Source organism: Sphaeramia orbicularis, chromosome 8, assembly GCF_902148855.1.
Source record: "Sphaeramia orbicularis chromosome 8, fSphaOr1.1, whole genome shotgun sequence".
Lineage (NCBI taxonomy): Eukaryota > Metazoa > Chordata > Actinopteri > Kurtiformes > Apogonidae > Sphaeramia > Sphaeramia orbicularis.
Window position 1 is genome coordinate 29,487,018 of NC_043964.1, and position 23,184 is coordinate 29,510,201.

Sequence of the window (23,184 nt, forward strand, 5' to 3'; positions counted from 1 at the left end):
AAATGAAAGTTTGCGAAGATTCAGGAGATAGGGAAAAGGTAAGTGAGCCTTAAGTTTCGCTTTTACTTGTGCGAAGTACAAGCGACACGGATCGCTACCGTACACCCCTTTCAGATTACATACCGCTACATGAAGAGGTCACTTCCACAGAAAACATTGTACTACAAGGGGCTACCATGGCAAGCGACAAGTCCCACATCGGTACCTGGTCCCTTCACTAGTCCCGGACCGGCAGTCTCTTCATCAGTGCCAGGAGAAGAGACAGCAGGCCGGCCCCAGGAGAACACACTAACGGTCTGAGACCGTGTGAAGAGACCGCGGCCCCGGCTCTCAGTGGTTCTTACCGCCTGGTCAGACTAGCTGGCGTCGGTCTTCAAATTCTTCTCTGCTTCTGTCCGTCTCCATGTTTCAAAAGCATCTCCTATACATATCTTTGTTTTGTTTCTCACTTTGTCACGACGTATTTGGGAATAATAAGAGGCCTTTTAGGTTTATTAACATCAGACATTTATGATCAGAAATGTTGCAGCTGCAGCTCAGTGTGAACTGACAACCTGGATGCTGAAAGGCTTCTGACTCTGTGACTGGAAGACAGATGATGGGTGGAGCATCAGACCAAAACACACAATGTCAACATAAACATCATTTTGGGGCTGACACTGAGCTTTTCAAATGCAAATATTCTGGCTGGACTACTACTGTTAGTGATATCAGTATTTGAAATGAACATGATTCCTTGATGTCTGGTGACAGTCAAGGCCATTTTAGAATTATTTAGAACATAATTCCTACATACTGCACCTTTAAATCTCTTGTTTTCTTTGTGTGAAAGTATAATGTGACTTTGTACACTTTTATTTGCAGAGTCAACAGGAGTGTCAGGAACCAGCTCATTCTGCTCAGGTTTGATATACCTTTCCTCTTTACTCACTGTCCCTCATACAAAGTTAAATGTGTGAACCATAAATATGCATTATATCTTGTAGAATCCTGTTCTAAAAATAAGATTGTGTGAATACAGTTTTTTAGAAGTTTTCCCCAAATACTGTACTGGTTAAAATATTAAAGATTTATGTTCAACTTCAGGTTTTACCTTCAACAAGGAACAGAAGTGAGCCAGGTGAGATGATCCACACTGAATAATAATTGGTGTCCTTTTATTGTCGAGCTAAAAGCATTAATATTTTTATCCCTTAAAAAAAAGTAGTAAAGAGAAAGTTGGAACTTCGGATGGAGGAAAACAAAAATCAAACTCCAAATAAACGACAGTGTAACACTGTAACAGGAGCATATGAAGGTATTTATTTCATTAAAAATGTGGTACTTCACACTAATTTATACACTATATATTTTGAGACACATAATTATACAGTTATTGAAGATAGTGGTGCATATTTCCTGCTGAATGTTTTTTTAATTGTATTTTTACAATGACAGAACACAGAAAATTGGGTGAGGTGAAACGCATCATGAGCACTCTTCATGACAGATTACATAACTATGACAGAACAGAGCTGAATGATTTCCTGAGGTAAGTATATTGCATGCAAATGTTTTTGCATGTATATTTATCACAGATGTGTTGATGTGTAGATATGTAGCTGTTTGCTTACCTCCTGAGCTCCACTATTTATCACTTGTGTACCTGATTCCTAAGACATCCTGTTTTATTTTCTACTGAACATTTCTAACTCAATTTAACCTCTTAAACAGGAACCAAATTTGTGATTTGGAGACAGACAAAAGGGAGATGGTCGGGGTCTTTGGTAAAACCGGGGCTGGAAAGAGCTCTTTGATTAATGCCATCATTGGAGAGAAGCGTCTTTTGCCATCTGGAAGTGTCAGTGCATGTACTACAGTCATGATTCAAGTAGAAGCTAATATGGAGAACCAAAAATATGAGGCACACATTGAGTTCATCACAAAAGAGGTAAAATGAGCTAAATGATGTTTATGTTTACATAAAGCTGTTGAGTATTGGGTTTAATGTAATTGTTTTCATCCTTAGGAGTGGAAGGATGAGTTGTGGTCTTTCAAAAACCTCTCTGGTGACAGTGGAGATGAGGACAGTGACAATGGAGATGAGGAAAATAAATCTACCAGAGATGATGATGAATATTACGACAATGTTGAAAAGCTGACAGCACTTTATGGAGATCAATGGAAAAGCAAATCACCAGAAAACTTGATGGCATCCAAGTATTTCAAAGACGTCCCTGAATTTCTCCAATCCAAGAAGAAAATTTTGTCATGTGACTCGGTGAGGAACACGAATCATTTTCAATATAAATCACATAATGACAAAGAGGCAGTATTGTACGTCAGTCACAATTATTCACCATGTCTAGTCTTGTTTTGCATCAACATATATTTTAATATTTGATTTATTGATTCTACATTTGTTTGACTGTTGTGTGCAGCCCGAAGAGCTATCTGCAAAATATCTGAAATACACAAGAAGTGGGTCAACAAAAGAAAACAGTGGAGAAGTAGAAAAGTTTTATTGGCCTCTGGTGAAGTGTGTGACTGTCAAGGTGCCAAAAAATGATCTTCTCCAGCATGTCACATTGGTAGATCTTCCTGGAAATGGAGACCGTAACAAGAGCAGAGATCAAATGTGGAGAAGGGTAATTCATTATATATGAGCTTTAGTTCACTGGGAATCAATAATTCACCTACATGTTATTACAGGTTACTTTTTTAAAGCTTGATGTCCTTTCAGATTGTTGGAAATTGCTCTACTGTGTGGATAGTGGCTGAAATAAACCGAGCAGCAACAGAGATAGAAAGCTTGGAGATCTTGAAAAGAACCTGTAGCCTCATGGGAAATGGTGGCGAATGTCAGAACATTCACTTTATCTGCACTAAGACTGATGATGTAATTGAAGAGTAAGTAGTACCCTTTAAAATATCAGACAACTTTCCTTTTTGTTTTAATTAATTTGATTATACTTTCAGTATGTTTATTTAATTGAATTACTGTTGTAATATTGTTTGTAATAGTTATTAACTCAGATGTGTCAAGTTTTCTATGTCCTTTAATTCTTTATCATACTGTGCAATTCATGAAAATATCTCTAAGATTTTGTTTTGCTTATGAGTACCAAATCATTTCATATGAAACTATTAAAATAAAGTATGCACTTTGCTAACAAATAACACAATTAAATGAAAAGGATGCAGACTTATAGATACATGTTTTGCAGCTCAGATGCAGATGTTGGCCGTCGCATATTTAAGAGGAATATGGAAGCTAAGGACAAAGTGAGGCAGGAGTTCAACAAACTAAAAGACATTAAGGTGGGTATTATACAGAAAAATCTTGAATAAACTCAACCTCCAAACTAGAATAAACCCTATCTCTTGTTTCAGAAACAATTCAGGGATGACTGCTTCACAGTATTCACTGTGAGCGCCAGAGAATTTCTAAAGGAAAGACTTCTCAAACCAGAGGAAACTGGTGGGTTGAGTGCCTTGATAAAATTTTTTTCAGTTTTATCTTTTATAATGAAATTTTCTTTAAACAATTCACAATCAATTATAATTTTCTCTGAAACTTAATGTACAGTAACTAAATACTTTATATAAAATATGTATTTATACAGAAATACCCGAACTTCAGAAGTTTCTGCGAAGTCTCAATGACCAGCACTCAGAAACACTGAACTATGTGTCTGGAGCCTATGGGATTCTCTCTCTGATGAAGGCGGCACACTGTGGAGATGTGATCATTTATACTTACATTAATCTATAAAGAAAATATTCTGTTTTGAAAGCTTACATTCTCTAATAGTGTTTGTAGATGTAATAATGCTTATGCAGTGATTATTTCTGTTGGTTTCAGGCTGCCAAAAGAACATCTGTGTTTGCAGAGCTTATGGAAAATGTAGAACGTGAGAAAGAAAAAGTCAGAAAACCCATGAACGACGCTTACAAAGTTTTTAAAAAACAGCTTGATACGGGTGTTGAAAAATCCAAAAAGTCATGTGAAAAGGCGCTGGAAAAGATATTAGGCATAAGCCTGTATGTACAATTCTTTCAAATCAACATATACTTCAGATGAATATCTTTTCTGTTTGTAAAATGCTCATGTCTGTTTGTTTCAGACAAAATCAGGGAGTGGTTTTCACAAGAAATTGAAGTGTGTTGTGGTTAAAAATGGCATCCACAAACCAGTAAAAAAAAGGAAAAAAAGAATCAGCATGAACATGACATTGTCTTCACTTCTGTCTGCAAGCATTGATGAGGAGTTCAAAAACACCTTCCCGTAAGAAACACTTTGGAGAACACTTGAAATATATGCATATTTAGAGTATGAACAGAAATGTAAAATTATACAAGTTTACCCTTTAGGTGCCAGAGGTTTTTTGTTTGTTTGTTTGTTTGTTTTTGTTTTTTTTGGGGGGGGGATTAAGAATTCAATTTTGTTTTCAAAATTTCAAAAAGTGGTCTGTTTGATTTGATTATGTTGCTTGTTGCAATATTGTGAGTTTCACGCTTAAAACATGAAATAGTCTGTTTGGTTTACAGTTAAGTTTGTTATTACATTTCAGGAATGACGGGAATTCGGGTTCAGTCTACAGAGCTATCAGTGAATTTTCACTTGACACAGAGAAACTGATTCAAAACTACAAGGATGTTGAACTGCAGCTGATATTTCTCAAGTCAGAGGTAAAAGATCATGTCTTCATGTCCTTAGATCTATTATCAAGCAGGTATATTAACTTTGTCACTGAGAACTGGAGTGATGCACAACATTCAATTAGAATGTTTAAAAAACATAATCTTGACTTTAAGATAATCTACACTTTGGGTTTTTTTCTCTAAGGAAGAAAAAATGAAGGCGGAACTCTGCAAAACTATCCGGAATCGCAAGAAAACAATCTACAATAGTCTGATAGAGACAATTGAGGAAAACATGCGAAAATGCTATACAAGTAAGAGTTTCAAGACTTCATCTAACCCTATAATAAAACACATTTACACCTTTCATGGTTGTATAAAACATTATATAATAAAAATGTATAATATTGATCTATCATATTGCAGGAGTAGCAGAGGTCAGTGGCAAAGAGAGTCTTAATACAATGAGGAAAATTATTGAGGACCATGTACATGAGTCAAAGGCCACTATGTTTGACTTGGCCAAGAAGAAGATGTTGACCAAACTGAGAAAGCTGATGGTTTGTTTATTACACAAATTGTGGAGTTATTGTGAAGTAGTGTCATGAGAAAAATACACAAAGTAATATTTGTCCATGTGAGTAATGAGTAATGGAGGTTTTTTGATGCTGAAATAGAGGGACATCTTGAAAACACTGACGTACACTATGCAGAGATCCATAGAGCTGTCACTGAAGATGAATGACAACTCAATCCCAGGTAGAGGAAACGTTTCAAAATAAGAGATTATATACTGGTTATATATAAATGTATGTATGGATACAATAGATACAAATAAAAAAGACTGGAATTAAGATAATGTAAATGTGTAAACAGGTCTTGAATTTAATTATTTGCATTTTCTTTTTTTCAGATGTTTCAGCTGAACATTCTAAAGTGGAGAGTTACTACAAAGAGCTGAAAGGCCCAGATGAAGAGACTTCCTTACTCTGGTAAAACTTAATGCTCTGTTCTCTACACCAAGTGCTACTGTAGTTAATGCAGCCCCTTGAACTCTGCACTATATGATTATCACACACTCCTGTCCCTGCAAGATACACTGATCAGCCATAACATTATGACCACTGACAGGAAAAGTGCCTCGATATCACCTGTCTTTGGGTCAGTGTTTAGCCCTCAAAACTGAGGTGTTGAAAACAGTTCAAATGGGAAAACATTAGGATCTGAGTAACACTGATAAGGGAGCATTTGTGATCTCTAGATGATTTGGTCAGAGCATCACCAACACTGAAGGTCTGTGGTCTGCAATGGTTAGTATTACCTACCTAATGAAGTACAACTGGAGCTTAACACAAACAGGTATCTGCATGTCACACAAAAGAATTTAATCCATGGAGACCCCACATCGCAATTTATAGGATCTGCCACTAGTGTGTTGGTACCAAATATGAGAACACACTTTTGCAGACCTTGTAGAGTCCAGGCCACTAGGCCACTCATCAAGTCCTGCAATTTTGGAGGTCTTCTGATTCAGGATCATTCATTTAAGTCCCTTGGGCAAATGTAAGGACCTATTATGCTGCTTCCAATATATTAAGACTAAATGTTTGCATGCTGACAGGTGCCATTGTAATGAGATGATCAACATAATTTCCACTTAACCTGTCAGGGCTAATAGAGTCATGGCTGATTGGAATTAATCTAATTAACACCCTGTCCACATGAATACAGATATTTTTCTGAGCTGGTATTTTCTTCTACAACCTTCATTTTATAAAATATCTTGATCCACACTACAACACAGAATCAACTACAAACTAGTGCAAAATGCTCTGACAAACTATTGTGTCGGACAGACATTAAACTTGATCACATTAGATGTAGCAGAGTTTAGCCTGTCATGGAGATGAGTTACTAAACCAGGTTAAGTAATAAACCCACGAAAAGTGTGGGTTCAGTTGTGTCAAAGTGTGTTTTTTACATTATACAGGATTTTAATGTGTATTTTTTTGTGGTTTGAGGGGTCATGACAGTATTCAATGTTGGGCCTGTCAGATGTCACCTTTTGAAAATCTCTGTTTTTGTGACGTCGAACACTGTTTATGTGTGGACAAGAGGCCCAGATGTTGAAAAAAAAGTATGTTTTTTTTTTTTTTTGCAACTATCCACAGTAGTCCGGACAGGGCAGAAGACACAAGCAATGCATCAGCACTGGATAATCAATGTCATGTTATCTTACTGGGATAAAAAAAATGTTAAGGAGTCCACATTGTGTGACAAAGTGTTTCTTTTTCACTACACTAGGCCTGACATGTTGGATGACTGATTGGATTCACCTGGTCCAGCTTCAGCAGAGAGGCCAAACTTCAGACTTCATTGAAACTAACCATGTCTGACATTTCCTGTTTTGTAGAATTGTCTTATCTCCTGTGGTTTATGATCCAATGTGGGCATGTGTATTCAAAAGTGTAGCTAAGGTAAAACCTAAATCCTATGATCATAAATCTGCCAGTTTAGTATGTTGACCAAGATGTGCTATCACAAGAACTTTACCACTCACTAGTGAAATAAAGAAATCTAGTGAAACAAAGGAATTATCTTAAAACATTAACTACGACTAACTAATATATGATTAAACTAAGTAAAATAATATGAAGTATCTTTTAAGATGATTACATTTTGATTAAATGTTAATTAAATGTTAATTAAATATTGATTAATTCTCACATGATTTACATCTATTTTTGGGTCTAGCAAAAGCAGTATTACTGTGAAGCATTTTAAAAACATACAGTACAATCATGAACTTCTTGTGTAGTTCCACCAAGATGTATGGATTATTAATAAAATAAAGAATAATTGCAAAGCTATTTATGGCATTATTGTGATTTTACAGTAAGCACATTGTGTCTCTCTTTAGTGAGGACTTTTGTGACCAAATCAATGTACAGTACAAACAGAAATCTGAAGCTGAATCAACATCTTCATGTTTGGCAACAAACCTGCAGGTTAGGTGTGTCCTGTCCTGGAGTGGAAAATCACTGCAGGGCAGAGAGCGATGGTTGGGAATTGAAAGTGAAAGTGTTTGACAGTTAAGGGAGTGGAGGGACAGTCAGTAACCACAGCTTTAGGGATAACCTTGCGAATAAATTATGTAACAAAGGAGGAAGCAACCAGAATTTCCATAAAACAGTCACATGCAGTGACATGTAAACCAGGTAAACCATGTGATGCACATTATTTAGGGAGGGAAGAGAAAAAGCCATAACAAAATATTTACAACACCACAGAGTTGGATTAACTCCCATTCAAAATCAAAGAGACAAAACTGTAAGTATGATTACATGTATATTTGCATTGGTATTGCTGGACTGAACATATTGTTGCACATTTATAGAGAAAACGTGTCTCTGATGTAATCCTTGCTGCTCCTTGGTAGAACAGTGAAGCAAAGCACACACAAGAGTTTCCACATTAAAACCAAACATCTGTAACTGCACAGTTTTTGAATTAGTGACTACATTCAAGTCACCAGCCTTAAATATTTTCTTGTATGAGTCAAGTGGAAATGAAAATCTGAACTCCAAAGTGCTTTAAAAACTTGTCATGAGTTCTATGCACATGCCAGGAAGCACCAGTCCTTACATGTAACATACCATAATGTGTCAGCAAAATGAGTCAGCATGAAACTCAGTTAAAAGCTCTTACCAAGCGTTGCCACATGAACAAACAAAAATTCAAACCACAGCAATTATATGGCCACATCACAAAAACACAGATTCCAAAACAGCATGATAGTTTAAGTGTTTTTGTCTCAGTCTGAGAATGTCAATATGTTCAGCTTTTCACTACAGTATTATACTGCTTACATGGTGTGAAAAAATGTTTCTGCAGGATTTGGGTGTATTTATTGTATATCCATCTATTCTACAGTAAAGCTTGATGGTACAGACCTTGGGAAGGGACATGAAGGATAAAAAAGTATTGTGTTATAACATTTTTTCTTCCTTCATGTCCCTTCCTCGGTTCCGTACAATGGAGATTTGCAGTTTTGTCTGAGATAAATTAACTGAATGGAACCTCAGTCAGAGCTGAACACAAATATGTAATATGTCAGAATGATAAGGTATTGTTTAATACATCATGTGACAAAGTGCTGTGTTTTGTTTTTTTTCACTACACTAGGCCTGACATGTTGGATGACTCATTGAATTCACCTGGTTCATCTGCAGCAGCAGAGACGTCAGATTTCATTTAAACTCATCATGTCCTCACCATGTCGGACTGTTGTTTCAGGGAAAACAAACAAGACAATCTGATTAGCTGCAGAAGGTTTCGCTGCCATACCTAGGCTGTGGAGTTGCTATCAGTCACTTTTATTAACATATGTTGTATTTTGGCATTATTTTAATGTTTACCTTCATGTTAGAATAGGTTTGTATGAGTTTCAGTAGCATGCAGAACTTCCTCTTTGTAGCATTGTGTTTAGTGGAATGTTTTTCTTTGTATAATTAAACACAGCCAGGGCAAAACAAAACAAAAAAAATAACCCTGGATTTAACTAAGCAAGTAGTTCCGAACCATCCAACTGATAATTCCTGCAGTGATGAATATGTTTCAGCTGCAACAAGTTCTTTAATTCTAACTGATGCAGTGAGTAGCTTTTGATTTATTAAACAACCATCAGTTGAATATAGAGCATAAAGATTGGACTGTGTCTTGTGAGAATTAATCAAAATTTAATCATCTTAAAATATACTTCATATCCTACTATATAATGCATGTTGTCCGATTGATGTTCCAGCATTGGGAGGGTGTTTGGGTACAATGCCGCTGTTGCACCACAGGAGGGCGTTTTAGCCTCTCATGCTATCGTACAATGGCACCACAGGTACAATGCCAATAGTTACTTTAATTTAGATAGTTAAAGTTTTAAGTTTAATCACATATTAGTTTGCAGTAGTTAATGTTTTAAGGTAATTCCTTTGTTTCACTAGATTTCTTTGTTCCACTAGTGAGTGGTAATGTCTTAGGATAGCAGTGGGTCACATCTTGGTCAACATACTAAACTGGCAGATTTATGATCACAGGACTTAGGTTTTACCTTAGGTACACTTTTGAATACACATGCCCACATAGGATCGTAAACCACAGGAGATGAGATATAAACACATGGTCAGAATACGCTCAAACATCTGCTTGACCTTAGAGTCAGGTAATACCAGTCCATTATTTATGACACAACCCACCTAGTACGAGAGCGGTTTTGCAAAGAAATGAAACTTATTACTTGAATAAAGGGGAACTAGGGTGTGTATATCTTAACTGTCGTCAAAACAGGTTACATGGTGGAGTCTCAAGGTGCAACATGAAGCTACTGGAGAAAACCCAACCTACTAATGGAAACACTTATCCAGGGAAGCAATGAGAGGATGAGATCAACCTACATTGCTAGATAATCATTGTCTACTATAAAACACTGGGTCAGGAAAAGAATAGTGAGTAAGACTTTCCGAACTGACAAGACATATTGTTGTTGTCAGGGACAGAAAAAAGACCCAGAACTCTGTACAACTTATCAATTGCTACTTAGTAAATAAAGAGTTAACTGAACTCACGATTATTCTTTATAAAGGAACACGTAGGAGAACACAGACACATAGATGGCAATGAAGATAGAAGGTGATTCCCCAACAGTTTCAATGGGAAAAGGTCATGTGATCTGATGAATCTAGACTGACCCTGTTCCAGAGTGATGAGTGTATCAGAGTAGAGAGGTGGATGATGCGATTACCCATCATGCATAGCGCCTTCAGTACAAGCCCTAGGGGGCAGTGTTCTAGGTTCAGCATGTGTCCATAAGATGACAGAAATAAATGTTTTGACATTCCATGCATGTTTTGAAACAATATAATGACAAATGCTGTAACTGAAGCCAAAGGTGCCTTTTTTTTTAGTTAGGACATGTGAATGAAAGTTAGACAAATAACATGCAAATCATTAGAGGAGGAGGATGTGCAAAACAGGTAGTCTCACAAATTAAATAATAGACAATAGTAGTTTCCATTCATAGAGGAGTCTGTCAGGGAAACTTGAGTTTTCTGTAAAGTTAAACAAAATAGGTAAAGGGACTTTTAAACTTTTATGTATTCATGCAATTATAACAAAGGGATGTTTCCTTCCTGCAGACTTTCCTGTAGTTTGCATAAGTTTTAACTCATACACTCTGTAGTTTGATGTAGACATTAAAAATAACCTATAAAAACTAATTTAACTGTGGTTTGTTCTTTTCCAATAAGCAGACCCTGACAAAGATAGAACCGCCATTCACTTAAGAGTATAAATACTTCTTTTTTCACAGCATTTGCTTGTAGAAGTTTGACAGTTTTTGTCACTTAAATTTATCTTAATGAATTAATAAAATGAAACAGGAAGGGGGTAAGTACAATGTTCAAAGTGAGTGTTGTTAAAAGCATGTGTAAATGGAATTTTATAGTGTTTAAAAAGTAAAACATTGCTAACTGCAATTACTCAATATGCATTTTACCAGAACTAGATAGAAAAAAGTAAACTATTACTACATTACCACCACTACTACTACTTCTGTAATTGTTTTTAAACTTCAGGGCTGTGAACCAATTCCAATTGTTAATGGATGTTCTGTGTTGCTCTATAACAGAATACAAAATGTGTATTTTGGCTTTTTATGGTTAATTGTTCAAGGTTGATGCATATTGCAGCTTCACATCTATTTTTGTTTTAGCAAAAGTAATATTACGGTGAAGTATTTTCAAAACATACAGCACAATCAAGAACTTGTGTGGTTTGAGGGTTCTGGAACTCTTCTTGCCTTAACCCATAAGGACCCAAACAGCCACAGACAACCAAAACCATCCACTGATCTAAACTGTTTAATACCTGTTGATCCATTAATCTGAGTAAATAATTGGTGTAAAATGCAGTTTGTCATTATTTCATGGTCATCAGATATGACCCATTTGGACGTTTAGAGGCTCTGTAGTGAATGTGGAAACATCGTCATCTTCCATAACATTGATTCACCAGTAAAACCCATGGAGATGGATCAATGACAGTGAATGAAGACACTTGGTTTATGTTCAGTTAATGATAGATTTTACTGAAAAACTCACTTTTTCATCAGTTTTTCTGTTTTTGGTATAATAATCCTCAACTTTAATTTGAGCTTTTTAAGAACATCTACGTGATCAGTGAATTAAATATAGTAAAATACCTGATTTTCACTGAAAAAAAGCAAAATACAGGGGATGATATTATAATAAATGGTGATAAATCACTTTAAAAAGGTTAGAATAGAGAGAAAAATACTTTTGGGAAATGACACAAAAGTAGCACTGGGTCTTTATGGGTTAAATTATTGATCTTCTATCTTACGTTACTTGTCTTTGTTATCGCTGAAGTTATAATCTTTGGTTGTCCCTTCTGATGATTCCCCCCCCCCTCCCCTCTACACACACACACACACACACGCACACACACACACATTCCACATTTATAGGGGATTGACACCCAAATTCTTTAAAACACCCCTTTCTTAAGCCAAATTCCAATGTAAGATGGATTTCTCCTCATGTTGTTTGTAGATTCAGTTACTATATAAACATATGATCAATATGCAAAAGAATCTGCATATATAGATCATTATTTGGGACCTTTTTTTTTTTTTTTTTTTTTAATAAATCAAACGTTTTTATTCACAAGACTTCTCACAATTTTTATTGATTTCCAAAAATTTTGATGGAAAAATACATGTGAGAAGTTGTGATGTGTTGCTGTTGTTCTGACAGTGATTGATCTGGTTCAGTGAGATATTGGTGATTTGACATGAAGTTTAACTGCAGCAAATCTTTGTAATACTCAAGTGGCAATGTCTAATGTAAAACAAAACAAAACACCATGATTGCTTTAACTCTTATTTTATTTATGCTTTCTTCATGCAGGAAAGTTCCACTGAGATACAAGAATAATTTCACATGTAAAACAACATGACAAAGAAGATGTAGTAAAGAACCTGAAAATGACATGGTAAAGTAAAAGGAGGATAAAATAATGGTAAAGCAGATAAAGAGGTATGTAGACCAAACCAGTGATAATCATAATTCACATCATCTACAGAAATTATGAAAAACTGCACCAAGTGTCTTTCATAACACTTTGTAAAATGCATTTAAAGAAGGAAGTATTTCAAGTTGGATGGTGTTTGCAATTCCTTCCTTCTTCCTAGAGAATATCAGAAGTCAATCTATGTATGTAAATAGCTTGCTTGTACCTGTACCAAACACATATGAGCTATAATAGTCACCACAGCTGAAGGAAATGTAAATGGGGACTGCAGATGTCAATTAGCCAAAGGCAAGGTAAGGCAAATAAATTTGTATAGCACCATTCATACACAAAGCAATTCAAAGTGCTTTACAAAGGCATAGAAACACATTTGATTACATTAAAATCATAGACTAATACTAGGACAATAGCAGAATAAAACATTAAACAAACGGTGCCAGGCACAACAAACCCCGACCCTTGCAGGTATAGAGGGTATGCATGTGACGTCACCGCTAGCGGAAGTCACCGCGGTTCCACCCACTGAGTGGCAGAAAGAGGGAGATGAGTGACAGCGTTGGCTTCAATACTGTCTAAACTGAAGAACAATATTTAATAAAACATGGGGGAGAGCTGTTGTGAGATTGATTGTATGAACAGGTTTGAAAAGCAGTCGGAGCTATCGTTTTACAGGCACTGAAAGACAAAGAAAAAAGAAGTAGATGGATCCACAAATCCAGGAAACCAAACCTAGATCTGTGGATCCTGTTTGGTGTCAGCTAACATTAATTTATGCTGTATTTTTGGGTCAAATCAGACCTTAAATGACGTATTCTTTTGGCTAACGTTACTTCTTAGTAAAGCTCTTGGTTTCATGATCAGATTTTTCATGGTTTTTATCTTCATTTTGTGATTCTGAACCTTGTGCTCCTACAGGATTAGTAAACTAACTTAAACTGAGGCTAACCTAGTTTTTCAAATACAGGGGAACTGGAGAATAAACCTATGACGGAGTATTAGGGCCACATAAGAAAATAAAAACACTTGTCACTACTAGTATAAAGTCATAAATATCGATATAAAACCTGTAATTTTATGAGAATGAAGTCGAATATAAAAAGAATCACAATGTCATGAGAATAAAGTCGTAGTTATATAAAAAAAAATCATAATTTAACAAAAATGTCATTCGTTTATGAGATTAAAGTCGTCATATTCCGACAATAAAGCCATAATATTACCAGAATAATGTGTTAATTTAAAAACAGGTGGTATAAATCTCCTAATTTCCCAGAATCCAGTGGTCTCCTGCTGGTCCACAGCAGTAGTATCTGTGTTGTATAAAGTGCTTGATCTGAACTAGACTCAGTAAATCTCCTCAGTACCAGTAGATCATGCATATATTCACTGGGGTCAGTACACGGTCTACTGTAAACGCACTTTGGATCAGCTGGTTCTTGGATCTCCTGTATGTTTATGTAAGGGATGCATACACTGCCACAGCCACCCACCCACCCCCCAAGCAGATCCCACCATAACCTAGTCCTGTTGGTCCCTAAGTATGTCTGTCTCCCTTGTGAGAAGGCAGCCTGTTCACACCAGGATGGCGAAGAGGTGGACAGAGGAGGCTGCTGATGCACTTCAAGACTGCTTTGAGACAACGGACTGAGATGTGCTCTGTGATCCACTTGAGGAGGATATGGACAACATGACTGACTGTATCACAGAATACATCCAATTCTGTGTGAACACCAACATGCCTGCCTGGACTGTGTGTTGTTTCTCCATTAATAAGCCATGGATCATCAATGACCTGACAGCACTTCAAAATAATAAGAGGAGGGCTTTCAAGTCTGGAGACAGAGAGGAGCTGAGAAGAGTGTAGCCTGAACTCAGAGAGATGCTGAGGACTTGTAAGGACAACTACAGGAGGAAGATGGAGGCCAAAGTCCAGCAGGACAGTGTGAGAGACATATGGACAAGAATGAAACACATCACAGGGATGAAGGGAAAGGACAGACAGACATCAGGGAAGCCTGGACAGAGCAAACCTGTTAAAGCGTTTTCTCAACAGGTTTAGCTCACCTACTGTTACCCCCCAACACTCCCTGACTCCTACACACCCGCACTGTCCCACACACTTCAGCCCCTCCTCAGACAGCTTAGATATCCCAGAAGGCTGTTCACACTAGAGGATCAATGCTTGTGTAAAATAGTGGTGAAATGAAAGCTACTCTGAGACTCTGCAGTACTTTGTAGCCTGGTTTATAGCGCTCTGCTTCTGTCTTGTCTGTTCATTACCTATGACTGCACTGATGGGAAGATAATTTACTAGCTTCTATTGTTTTTTATTCACCAAACTAAGTGTTGCACTGACATTTCAACTATTTTCTGATGCAATGGTATACAACCAAGTTGAACACATGAATGAGCATTTATATGTATACTCATTGTGCCATTTATGGTTTTTCTTATAGAGAGTATTTGGCTGTCCATTGGTGTTGGACTGGAGGTGGTTGGACTGCAGAGACATGCTTTAATAACATTTGTTAACCTATCAAAACTGTTTAATTTTTTGAGTCTTTGAGTGTCCAAAAAAGCACTTTATAAGTGTGATGTATTATTATTATTATTATTATTATTATTATTGTTATTATTATTATTATTATTATTCACTCTGTTGTATTTATTCTATTCTTGCTGAATTGTTTTATCATATTCTTTCTCAAAGTAAAATCAGCAACGCAGGATTTGTCCCACGGTGCAGTGACCATAAACAACCAGCAGAAGTCACTAGTGCAGCAAAAATGGTGAAACACCTTTACAATATATCTACTTTTGCTTTTAATGGGTTTGTTAAGATGATGGTTGGGAATTTGAACAGTATTTAATAGCCTAACCCAATATTTAATATGTCTATCTACCATTTCTAAGTTTCCCCTGCTTATGTCTTTTTGTTTGTTGATAATTTTGTTTTTATTTCTTTATTTTAATTTATGTGTTGTTAGTGACCACATTATAACTTAACAGGTAGTCAGAGCCGCCAGGATGACGTAGGCATGGTAGGCAGCTGCCTAGGGCCCCCTGCCTGAAGAGGGCCCCCGATGGCCGCATGGTCATTTATCTGTACAACTTATTAAAAACCATCCATTGTAAACAAACCACCACAGTGAGGCAGTGCTAATCCTCTCCTGTACTGTTTTGTGACTGGCCCCCCAGACTAGAGGGATTCCCCCTATGCAATGACAAATGCTATGAGGGTCATGTAGAAGTGACCTCCGCCCTCGCGCACCCCCATCACACCCCCTGCTTGCTGTCAGTGGAGGAACAAATGGTCTGTCCACACTGAGCACGGCGGCAGCCATTTTAAAAGAACATCAATAGGCCCTTTCCCACCAAAAGGCCCAGGAACTTTATTACCAGGAACTTATTCACCAGGAACTTTTCAGGGTAAAAAAGTTCCTGGTAACTGCGTTTCCACCGCACCCGAAAGTTCAGGGTAATTTATTCAAATCAGGTTGATGATGTATGAGGAAGCAGTAACAGAAACTGTAGTCCAGTTCATGTACATTCACAAACTAGTTCAATAAAATGACACAGTACTTAAGTGGACAGTTTGGGTTTAACATTTTACTGGTTGTTGAATCACTTAATCCATCTGGAATACATTTTAAATTAAGTTAACCATCATTACATATCCTTAATTTGTATTTAAAAATGGTAGAACATGTATTTTCAACTTCTCATTCCTTAAACTAAATCAGATCTAACTTTATGTGTGATGGATGGTTCTGTTTCATTTCTCCTGTTTTATAGATATAGTCCAGGTTCAACCCTGAGGTCACACACATTTACTCAAATGCCTGCATTTAATTCGACTGCATAATACTGATAAAAGTACTTATACTCATATTTTGATGCCTTGTATATGATCAGACAGTATTAGGTTAGATTTTTTTTTTTAATTAAAAATTGAAACAAAACAAAGGTGCCTTGAGATTAAAAAGGAAATAAACATGTGTGAAAGGTTCAGGCTTTTGGACCAGGGTCTGGTCCAGCTAGTCCAGGACAGCTGGTCTGGAACTCCATGGTCCTGGTCCCTTTTTCACTTTCCTACAGGAAAAGTAATAAAAATGCTAAAATGAGTTACAGAACACATGATGACAGATTCCTACCAGTGTGATGTGACATGTCAAATCTGTTACCAGGGCTGTTGTAAACAGCAGTAGACGATGGACACAAACGAGCCGCAGGTTCAGAAAAAGAGGCGAGTCCGTCCGGTGTGGCATAAAATACGGACCTTGTAAAATTTGGACCTATTTGGAATTTGCGCACGCGCGAGCGCAGCCTTCCCGGATGTCAGGTTCAGCGAGGCTTATGAAATAAGTACCTTGCGAGTAGAATTGTGCGCTTTTGGGTTGTTAGGGTGAGGGTTAGGGTTAGGGCAGGGGTACAAATTTTATAGGGGTCCATACTTTATCCGACAGCGGTCCATTTCAGGTGGAAATCACAAACATAAAGAATAAATCAGTGTTCAGCTCACAACGACAACACGAATACATCCAGTTCTGTGATTTAGGTTTAGTGTCAGACTGTTGACCAGCTAGTATTAGGTTAACTGGACTTCACTTTGGACTAAACAGCTGATGCCGCTGACTACTGTTACAACACTGAACCAACTAAACAGTGAATATTTCTGTCATATTCTGACCATTGGTTTGTTCGACAGTCAGATCCACTGCGACTGTTGTGGTCCTTTAGTTTCTTTTAATCCTGCATAAGTTTCTTCTTCTTTTCTCATATTTCTTTAGGTATGTGTCTCATATTTGGCTCCAACAGCTTTTACTCGCTCGTTTTGTGTCGGCGATTCAAAGTCCATCTGAATTTCCTCGTCGTCCGTCCACTTGTTGTAGCTTCTCTTTTGGTCCATTTTCCGAATTATCAAAATACAAAGCTTGTGGAAATTAAATGAGTTAAATATTGAACAGAATGCGGAAATGCTGCCAGTCTAGTCCACCACTCAGCCTTCTCCAGCACACAGCTCCGCCCCCTAAAGTTCCTGGTAATCTGGAAAGTACTACCTCTGTACCAGGAACTTCTTCGGGGTAAATTCGGAGCCGGGGGAGGGTCAGTTACCAGGGTAATTTTCGATGGAAACGCACCAGGAACTTTGAAAGTTCAGGGTAATACAGAAAGTTCCTGCAAAAGTTCCTGCGGTGGGAAAGGGCCTAATGATGGAGCACTCCTACCCTTCAGGGTTTGCAAAAAGACAAAAAAAAAAAAAGAGAGAAGAGGAAAAACGCCAACAACACAGCGGTAAGTATTAAGTAAACCATTGTTTCCTCCAAATAGGCTACACCTGTGTGATATGTTTGAAAGTGTGTGAACAAAAGCCCTCACATCAGTGACCAAACACACAGATAGATGTTAGCATGAGAGGGAGAGGATTCAGTTCAATAACTAATCACATACACACAACACAACTGTGTTCTGTTGGAAGAATTTAACCATAGAATAAACACAACTTCTCCATCACCCTTTTCTACTGTCGTACAGCGTTCCAAAACTTCTTTGGAGCTGAATAATTTGGATGTGGAGGACTGAAGTACGACAGCAATAAAAGTATTTAGTCATGAAAAGCCAAAGCTAAGCCTACTGAAGTGTTTTCACTTACTCTGGACGGTTGTCTGCTCCTGCTGCGGTCACCCACACAACTTTATTCCAAACAAAATCGTCTGGTCCTGTGAATCCCATCCAGTTTGGCCAAATAATCCATCAAGTTCAATGGACATTTTCGGTTAGCTAGCAATTTCCGCTGGTGATCTGTCCATCCCATTAGGAGAAAAATGTCCCTTTTCCACTGCGTTTGTCCGTCTCATCCATACGTCTGTTCCTTGTGTGTCAGCTGGTTTAGGCACAGAAGAGGACTAGAGTAGGACTGCAGCAAAAGTTTGTATTTTCAAGCCAACATTTGTTCGAGTCCCTCACATCAGCTCTGTGCCCTCACTGCGGAACTGAGTTCTGTTCACGTTCCAGGAGGCACACGTAAACAATACATGAGGCGTTCAGGAACAATTAGAATAATTAGGAAATTACAACACTTTTCAAAATCGTCAAATATTCAGAATATTCTGGTGGTTCTGGTTCTGTGAACCATGTAATCACAATCCTACATTTTAAACTCTGTAATTATCTATATTTCCCACACTTGCCCATCAACACATCACAACTTTTTGCACCATGTGCTCAGGTAGTTTTGTCGATGAGGTCTGACGTTACATTTTAGTGCATTATGGGAAGTGAAGTTCTTCTCCTGCAAAGTTACTATCAAATCCTCTGCACTTTAATCATATACTTCTAGAATAAGGACAAAAGTAAGCCTACTCACCAAATGCCTTTTTTTTTTTTTTTTTTTTTTTTTTTTTAGGTGCTTTGCTTAAATTTCTGTCAGTCCCAATTGATAGTGACAATGCCACCTCCTCACAAGCTGAAGGTATTTATCAGGCTACATGGAATTAGTTACATCACAGTCTAGGGAAAAAAAATCTTATCATTATTAAATCTATCACAATCAGTACTAATTGCATATTATTATATAATAAATAGGCCTAATAGTAATAATAATATTTATTTTTCTTCTTTGGTGATTCGACCACCACATCTTCACGTATTAGGGGCCTCACTTTACTTTCTTGCCTTGGGACCCCAGATATCTTGAAACGGCCCTGCTGGTAGTTACAAGTAAACCGCAATTGGTGCAAAGTACTGCTTCATAATATTAGTCTCCTATGTTGTATTTTGTTGATCTTATGACCTCACCTTACTGAGCATGGGGCATTCTAGTTCAAGTGGTGCTCCCTGCAGAAACACAAGGGTGGAGCTGAACCAGACTCAGACCCAGAGGAGAAGGAGGTGTCCATGTAGAAGAGATATAAAGTTAAAGTGAAGACGAGTTCGAGCCATTTTTGTGCAGTAACACAAAAGAAGCAGAGCAAGGCAGAGAAAATGTAAGTACACTGACTGTTGTTATGTCTTTTACCAAGTGTGATTTTGATCATCTTTTGCAGTGTTATATAGTAACAAAATAATACTTCACTACTGTACTGAAGTATGTTTTGGGAGACTTTGTACTTTACTGTGGGAGGCTCTGTTCACTTTTACTTCACTACATTTTCTGACTCAATTGCATACTTCTACTCCCATTCATTTTTAATGCACAGTATCGCTACTCGTTACAAAAAACAAATGAAAGGAAATTGGATGTTTTAACTGCTGGTGTCCCCACCCCCGCTCCGAAAATCATGGACCGTTACTTGCCCCGCTCTCACAAACTATTCACCCCCCCACCTCCGTTTGTGTGCTTTCTGTGTACCTCACAATTTCATTCTGCAGGTGTGCCTGGGTATTAATACTGTATATTAATTGTCACATTTTAAAGAACGATTTAACAAACATTTTTTATGTCACTACTTATAAAATATAGACTCACATCTTTTCCCAAAAGTCTGCTCTCCCCAGCATAAAAACTACCACATCTACAACCTATGATTCCCACAGGTCACATACTAGTCTAATATGAGACTATTATACAGCGTTTTAAAGTTGTGTCAGTTATCTTTGTGAGATAAAAAAAGATGCAACTGTTAATTCACATGTCCGCCATTATCTAATATAAGACTATTGTATCCTGTGTCTATTAATGTTCTTATTTCATATATCGACCAATAGGGCTAGGTATTTCTTTTTAATTTTGCGTAATCGATTAATGGTGGATGAGATCGACTTTTCAGAGCAGGATCGCGAGTAAATGACCCGGAAACCGCCGACGGGAAGCGCGACCGGCTCCGTCTCGTGAGACCCCCCCTCCCGGAGAAGTGGGGTGTTGGCCGTGCTCGTGACGGTTCTGGCGCAGGAGGAACGCGGAGTAACGGTGGAGAAAACCCCTCCACGGGAGGTCCTCCGGGCCTCAAACTCGAACCCGCAGTGCGGAGGAACTGTCCAATGGAGGCGGGTCACAGAAGGAAGCCAGTCATTCTAAAAGTATGAACTTCCATCACCTGTGGCTGAGTGTGGAGTTAGAGGAATAGTAAAGGCTGTTTAAAGCGGAAACACGAAGCTCCGCCCACCCTCTCCTACCAGTGAGTGTGTTGTACCAAAGGCCCAACATGATTCTGTTTGAGGTGGGGGGGCAAATTGGTGTCAGTGCCCCAGGGTGATAGTAATGTGCCTTAAGGCTGGAAGCACCAGGTATAAAACAGAATAAAGATGACAAAGAAGTCTGATCTGAACCACTGTAGAAACACGGACATGTTTGTGTCCTGTTCATTATTTCAGAGCAGATTCAGCTATTTACTGCTGAAATGACCTTTATTTCCTTTCTAATATCAATATTGATTCTGTATTGCATGGCTGCAGTTGTCAAATAATCAAGTTACAACTCAAAATTATACTTTGGGATCACTAAATGAATCTGAATCAATCAATTAATACTGAATTGAACTGAATTTATTTGTATCACAGTTAATCGATTCAGAACCTTATGAATCGAAATCAAATCGATTAAGGAAATTGGCTATGATACCCAGCCCTGTCAGCAATAAATCAGTTATCTGCCTTTTTTAGCCCTCAATATCAGTATCGGCCCCAAAAATCCCATATCGGTTGGGCTCTACTTTATACATCACTGCTCTTTTGGGCCTTTTCCTCATTCTTTTCATTCTGATCAAAGTGATCGCTGTGTGATAGTAGTGGAGGAAAAATGTTTTGTTCTTTGTAGGATGGCCATACAACACAACAAAGACCTTTTATGAGGAAACTTATAATATGCATTTATTACGAGACTACGTGTCATTGTAATGTCATGTTGTGGATTTTGTTACTGGATTACTATAACCTTGTTTGTGTGATGTAGTGTAGGGTAACCATATCTCGATTTCAAAAAAGAGGACACTCAGCTCAGCCTTGAGATATTTAGATGATCCCATGCCATGCAAGTACCGTAGTATTTCTGTGCAAAGTGCCTATAAACCCAGAGAAAATATTTCAATGAAACAGATGGCTTGGAATTATTTTATTGTTTTAGCTGCAGAAGTGTCATAAAAGCTGCTGTGCATATGGACTTGTCCTTTTCTTGACGACTAGCCTATTTCTACTTTCCTGACCTGGCAAGATCAAGTTTTGCTTTACTGTGTGTTTTAGATGGCATAACAGGGTAGAATAACAGACAAAACAAAAAATAGAATTGATTTTTAACACATTTTTACTCAGGCACACAGAATGCACATCAATGGAAGATTTAGGATTTTCAATGAGTATTTGAATTTCAATCCAGTAGTTTTTGTTTTAGGTCTCTTTTCTAAATCAGTCCAGCTCCATCTAGGCCTCCATTGCTCTGCAGACACTTCCAAGGAGTGCTTCTCTTACAGTCAGTGCACTGTTGCCTTTCTATGCTGGTCTTCTGTCTCTTTTCCATCTCTCCAGTGCTTGTAGACTTGCATATGTGCCGTCCAAGTGAACACACAAACCTGCATAACTGTCAGTGACCCTTCATCAGAAGACATCCTAAAAATGAAAGATCAGATCAGATTAATCTCAAAGAATTTTTTACAACAGCAGAAAAATAGAAAATGTGATCAATATAACACTAGTGTCTACAATTGCAATGCAAACAATGCAACTTCAGTAAAAGATAAACAAATTAAAACATAATAATAAATGAAATAAAATTAATAATAACAATAATAATAATAATAATAATAATAATAATAGTAATAAAGGTAACATTCCACAGGACGTTGTTGAAATGAGCATCCTATCCTACTTACTCTGATTTAGATGGATTTCCTCCATCCTTGAAAATGTTGGGTGGTGTTCTTTTTTTTCTTGTCAAACTCCTCAAAATGTTTGGAATCAAAGGTCTTGATTCTTTTCAGAATCTCTGATAACGAGAGTGTATTATGGTAAACAAAGAGCCTTCACTCCACCCCCCACACCCACTGACTGAAGAACCACAACCCTCAGTCTAATGAACAATGCAATACTCACCCTACCTCAGTGAAATAATCATGACTCATGCACCTTGTTTTAATTTTAACTTGAATACTATATATCCAGTATTACCTGTATATATTCTTTATCTGTTGTACATATTTCTTCTATCTGTAATATAGAGCTGGCTTTTGTACATTTAGTATTTCTTTGTAGTTTTGTATATTGTCAGTGTTTTTCAGTATATATTTTCAGTATAATTTTGTGACATTTTATAGTCTTTTTGCACTTAAATTGTTTGCTGCTAAACAGAAACAGAGCTGCTAAACTGATTTTCATTATTCCTGTAACAGTGACAGTAAAAGTTAAGATCTATTCTATTCTATTCTATTCTATTCTATTCTATTCTATTCTATTCTATTCTATTCTCACCTTTGACCAGGTGCAATGGTTACATACTGAGAGGCAGTTACACTTTATCCATCATGAATA

The 23,184-nt window shown here is 37.4% G+C and overlaps 1 protein-coding gene and 1 long non-coding RNA gene across 2 annotated transcripts; one reads left to right on the forward strand and one right to left on the reverse strand.

Moving 5' to 3' along the window:
- The first annotated feature begins 1,202 nt into the window (after nucleotides 1-1,202).
- LOC115424090 (nuclear GTPase SLIP-GC-like) lies at nucleotides 1,203-9,063 on the forward strand. Its single transcript, XM_030141197.1, has 17 exons — nucleotides 1,203-1,297; nucleotides 1,438-1,531; nucleotides 1,714-1,930; nucleotides 2,009-2,260; nucleotides 2,421-2,627; nucleotides 2,723-2,889; nucleotides 3,207-3,300; nucleotides 3,373-3,460; nucleotides 3,606-3,724; nucleotides 3,845-4,012; nucleotides 4,101-4,267; nucleotides 4,554-4,671; nucleotides 4,829-4,937; nucleotides 5,050-5,183; nucleotides 5,301-5,382; nucleotides 5,537-5,615; nucleotides 8,809-9,063. The coding sequence occupies exons 1-17, from the start codon at nucleotides 1,231-1,233 to the stop codon at nucleotides 8,879-8,881; spliced, it is 2,235 nt and encodes a 744-aa protein (XP_029997057.1). The 5' UTR covers nucleotides 1,203-1,230; the 3' UTR covers nucleotides 8,882-9,063.
- Nucleotides 5,535-6,975, reverse strand: LOC115424091 (uncharacterized). Its single transcript, XR_003936047.1, has 2 exons — nucleotides 6,925-6,975; nucleotides 5,535-5,612 (listed from the first exon to the last, which is right to left on the reverse strand). It is a non-coding gene; the product is annotated as an uncharacterized LOC115424091 (long non-coding RNA).
- Nucleotides 9,064-23,184: the final 14,121 nt, after the last annotated feature.

What these genes read in the sequence shown, in the direction of transcription:
- LOC115424090 (XM_030141197.1), top strand. Translation starts at nt 1,231, where the DNA reads ATGGAGGAAAACAAAAATCAAACTCCAAATAAACGACAGTGTAACACT. An exon ending in GAGCTGAATGATTTCCTGAG is followed by an intron (nt 1,532 to 1,713) that starts GTAAGTATATTG and finishes CCTCTTAAACAG; the next exon opens with GAACCAAATTTGTGATTTGG. An exon ending in ACAAACTAAAAGACATTAAG is followed by an intron (nt 3,301 to 3,372) that starts GTGGGTATTATA and finishes CTCTTGTTTCAG; the next exon opens with AAACAATTCAGGGATGACTG.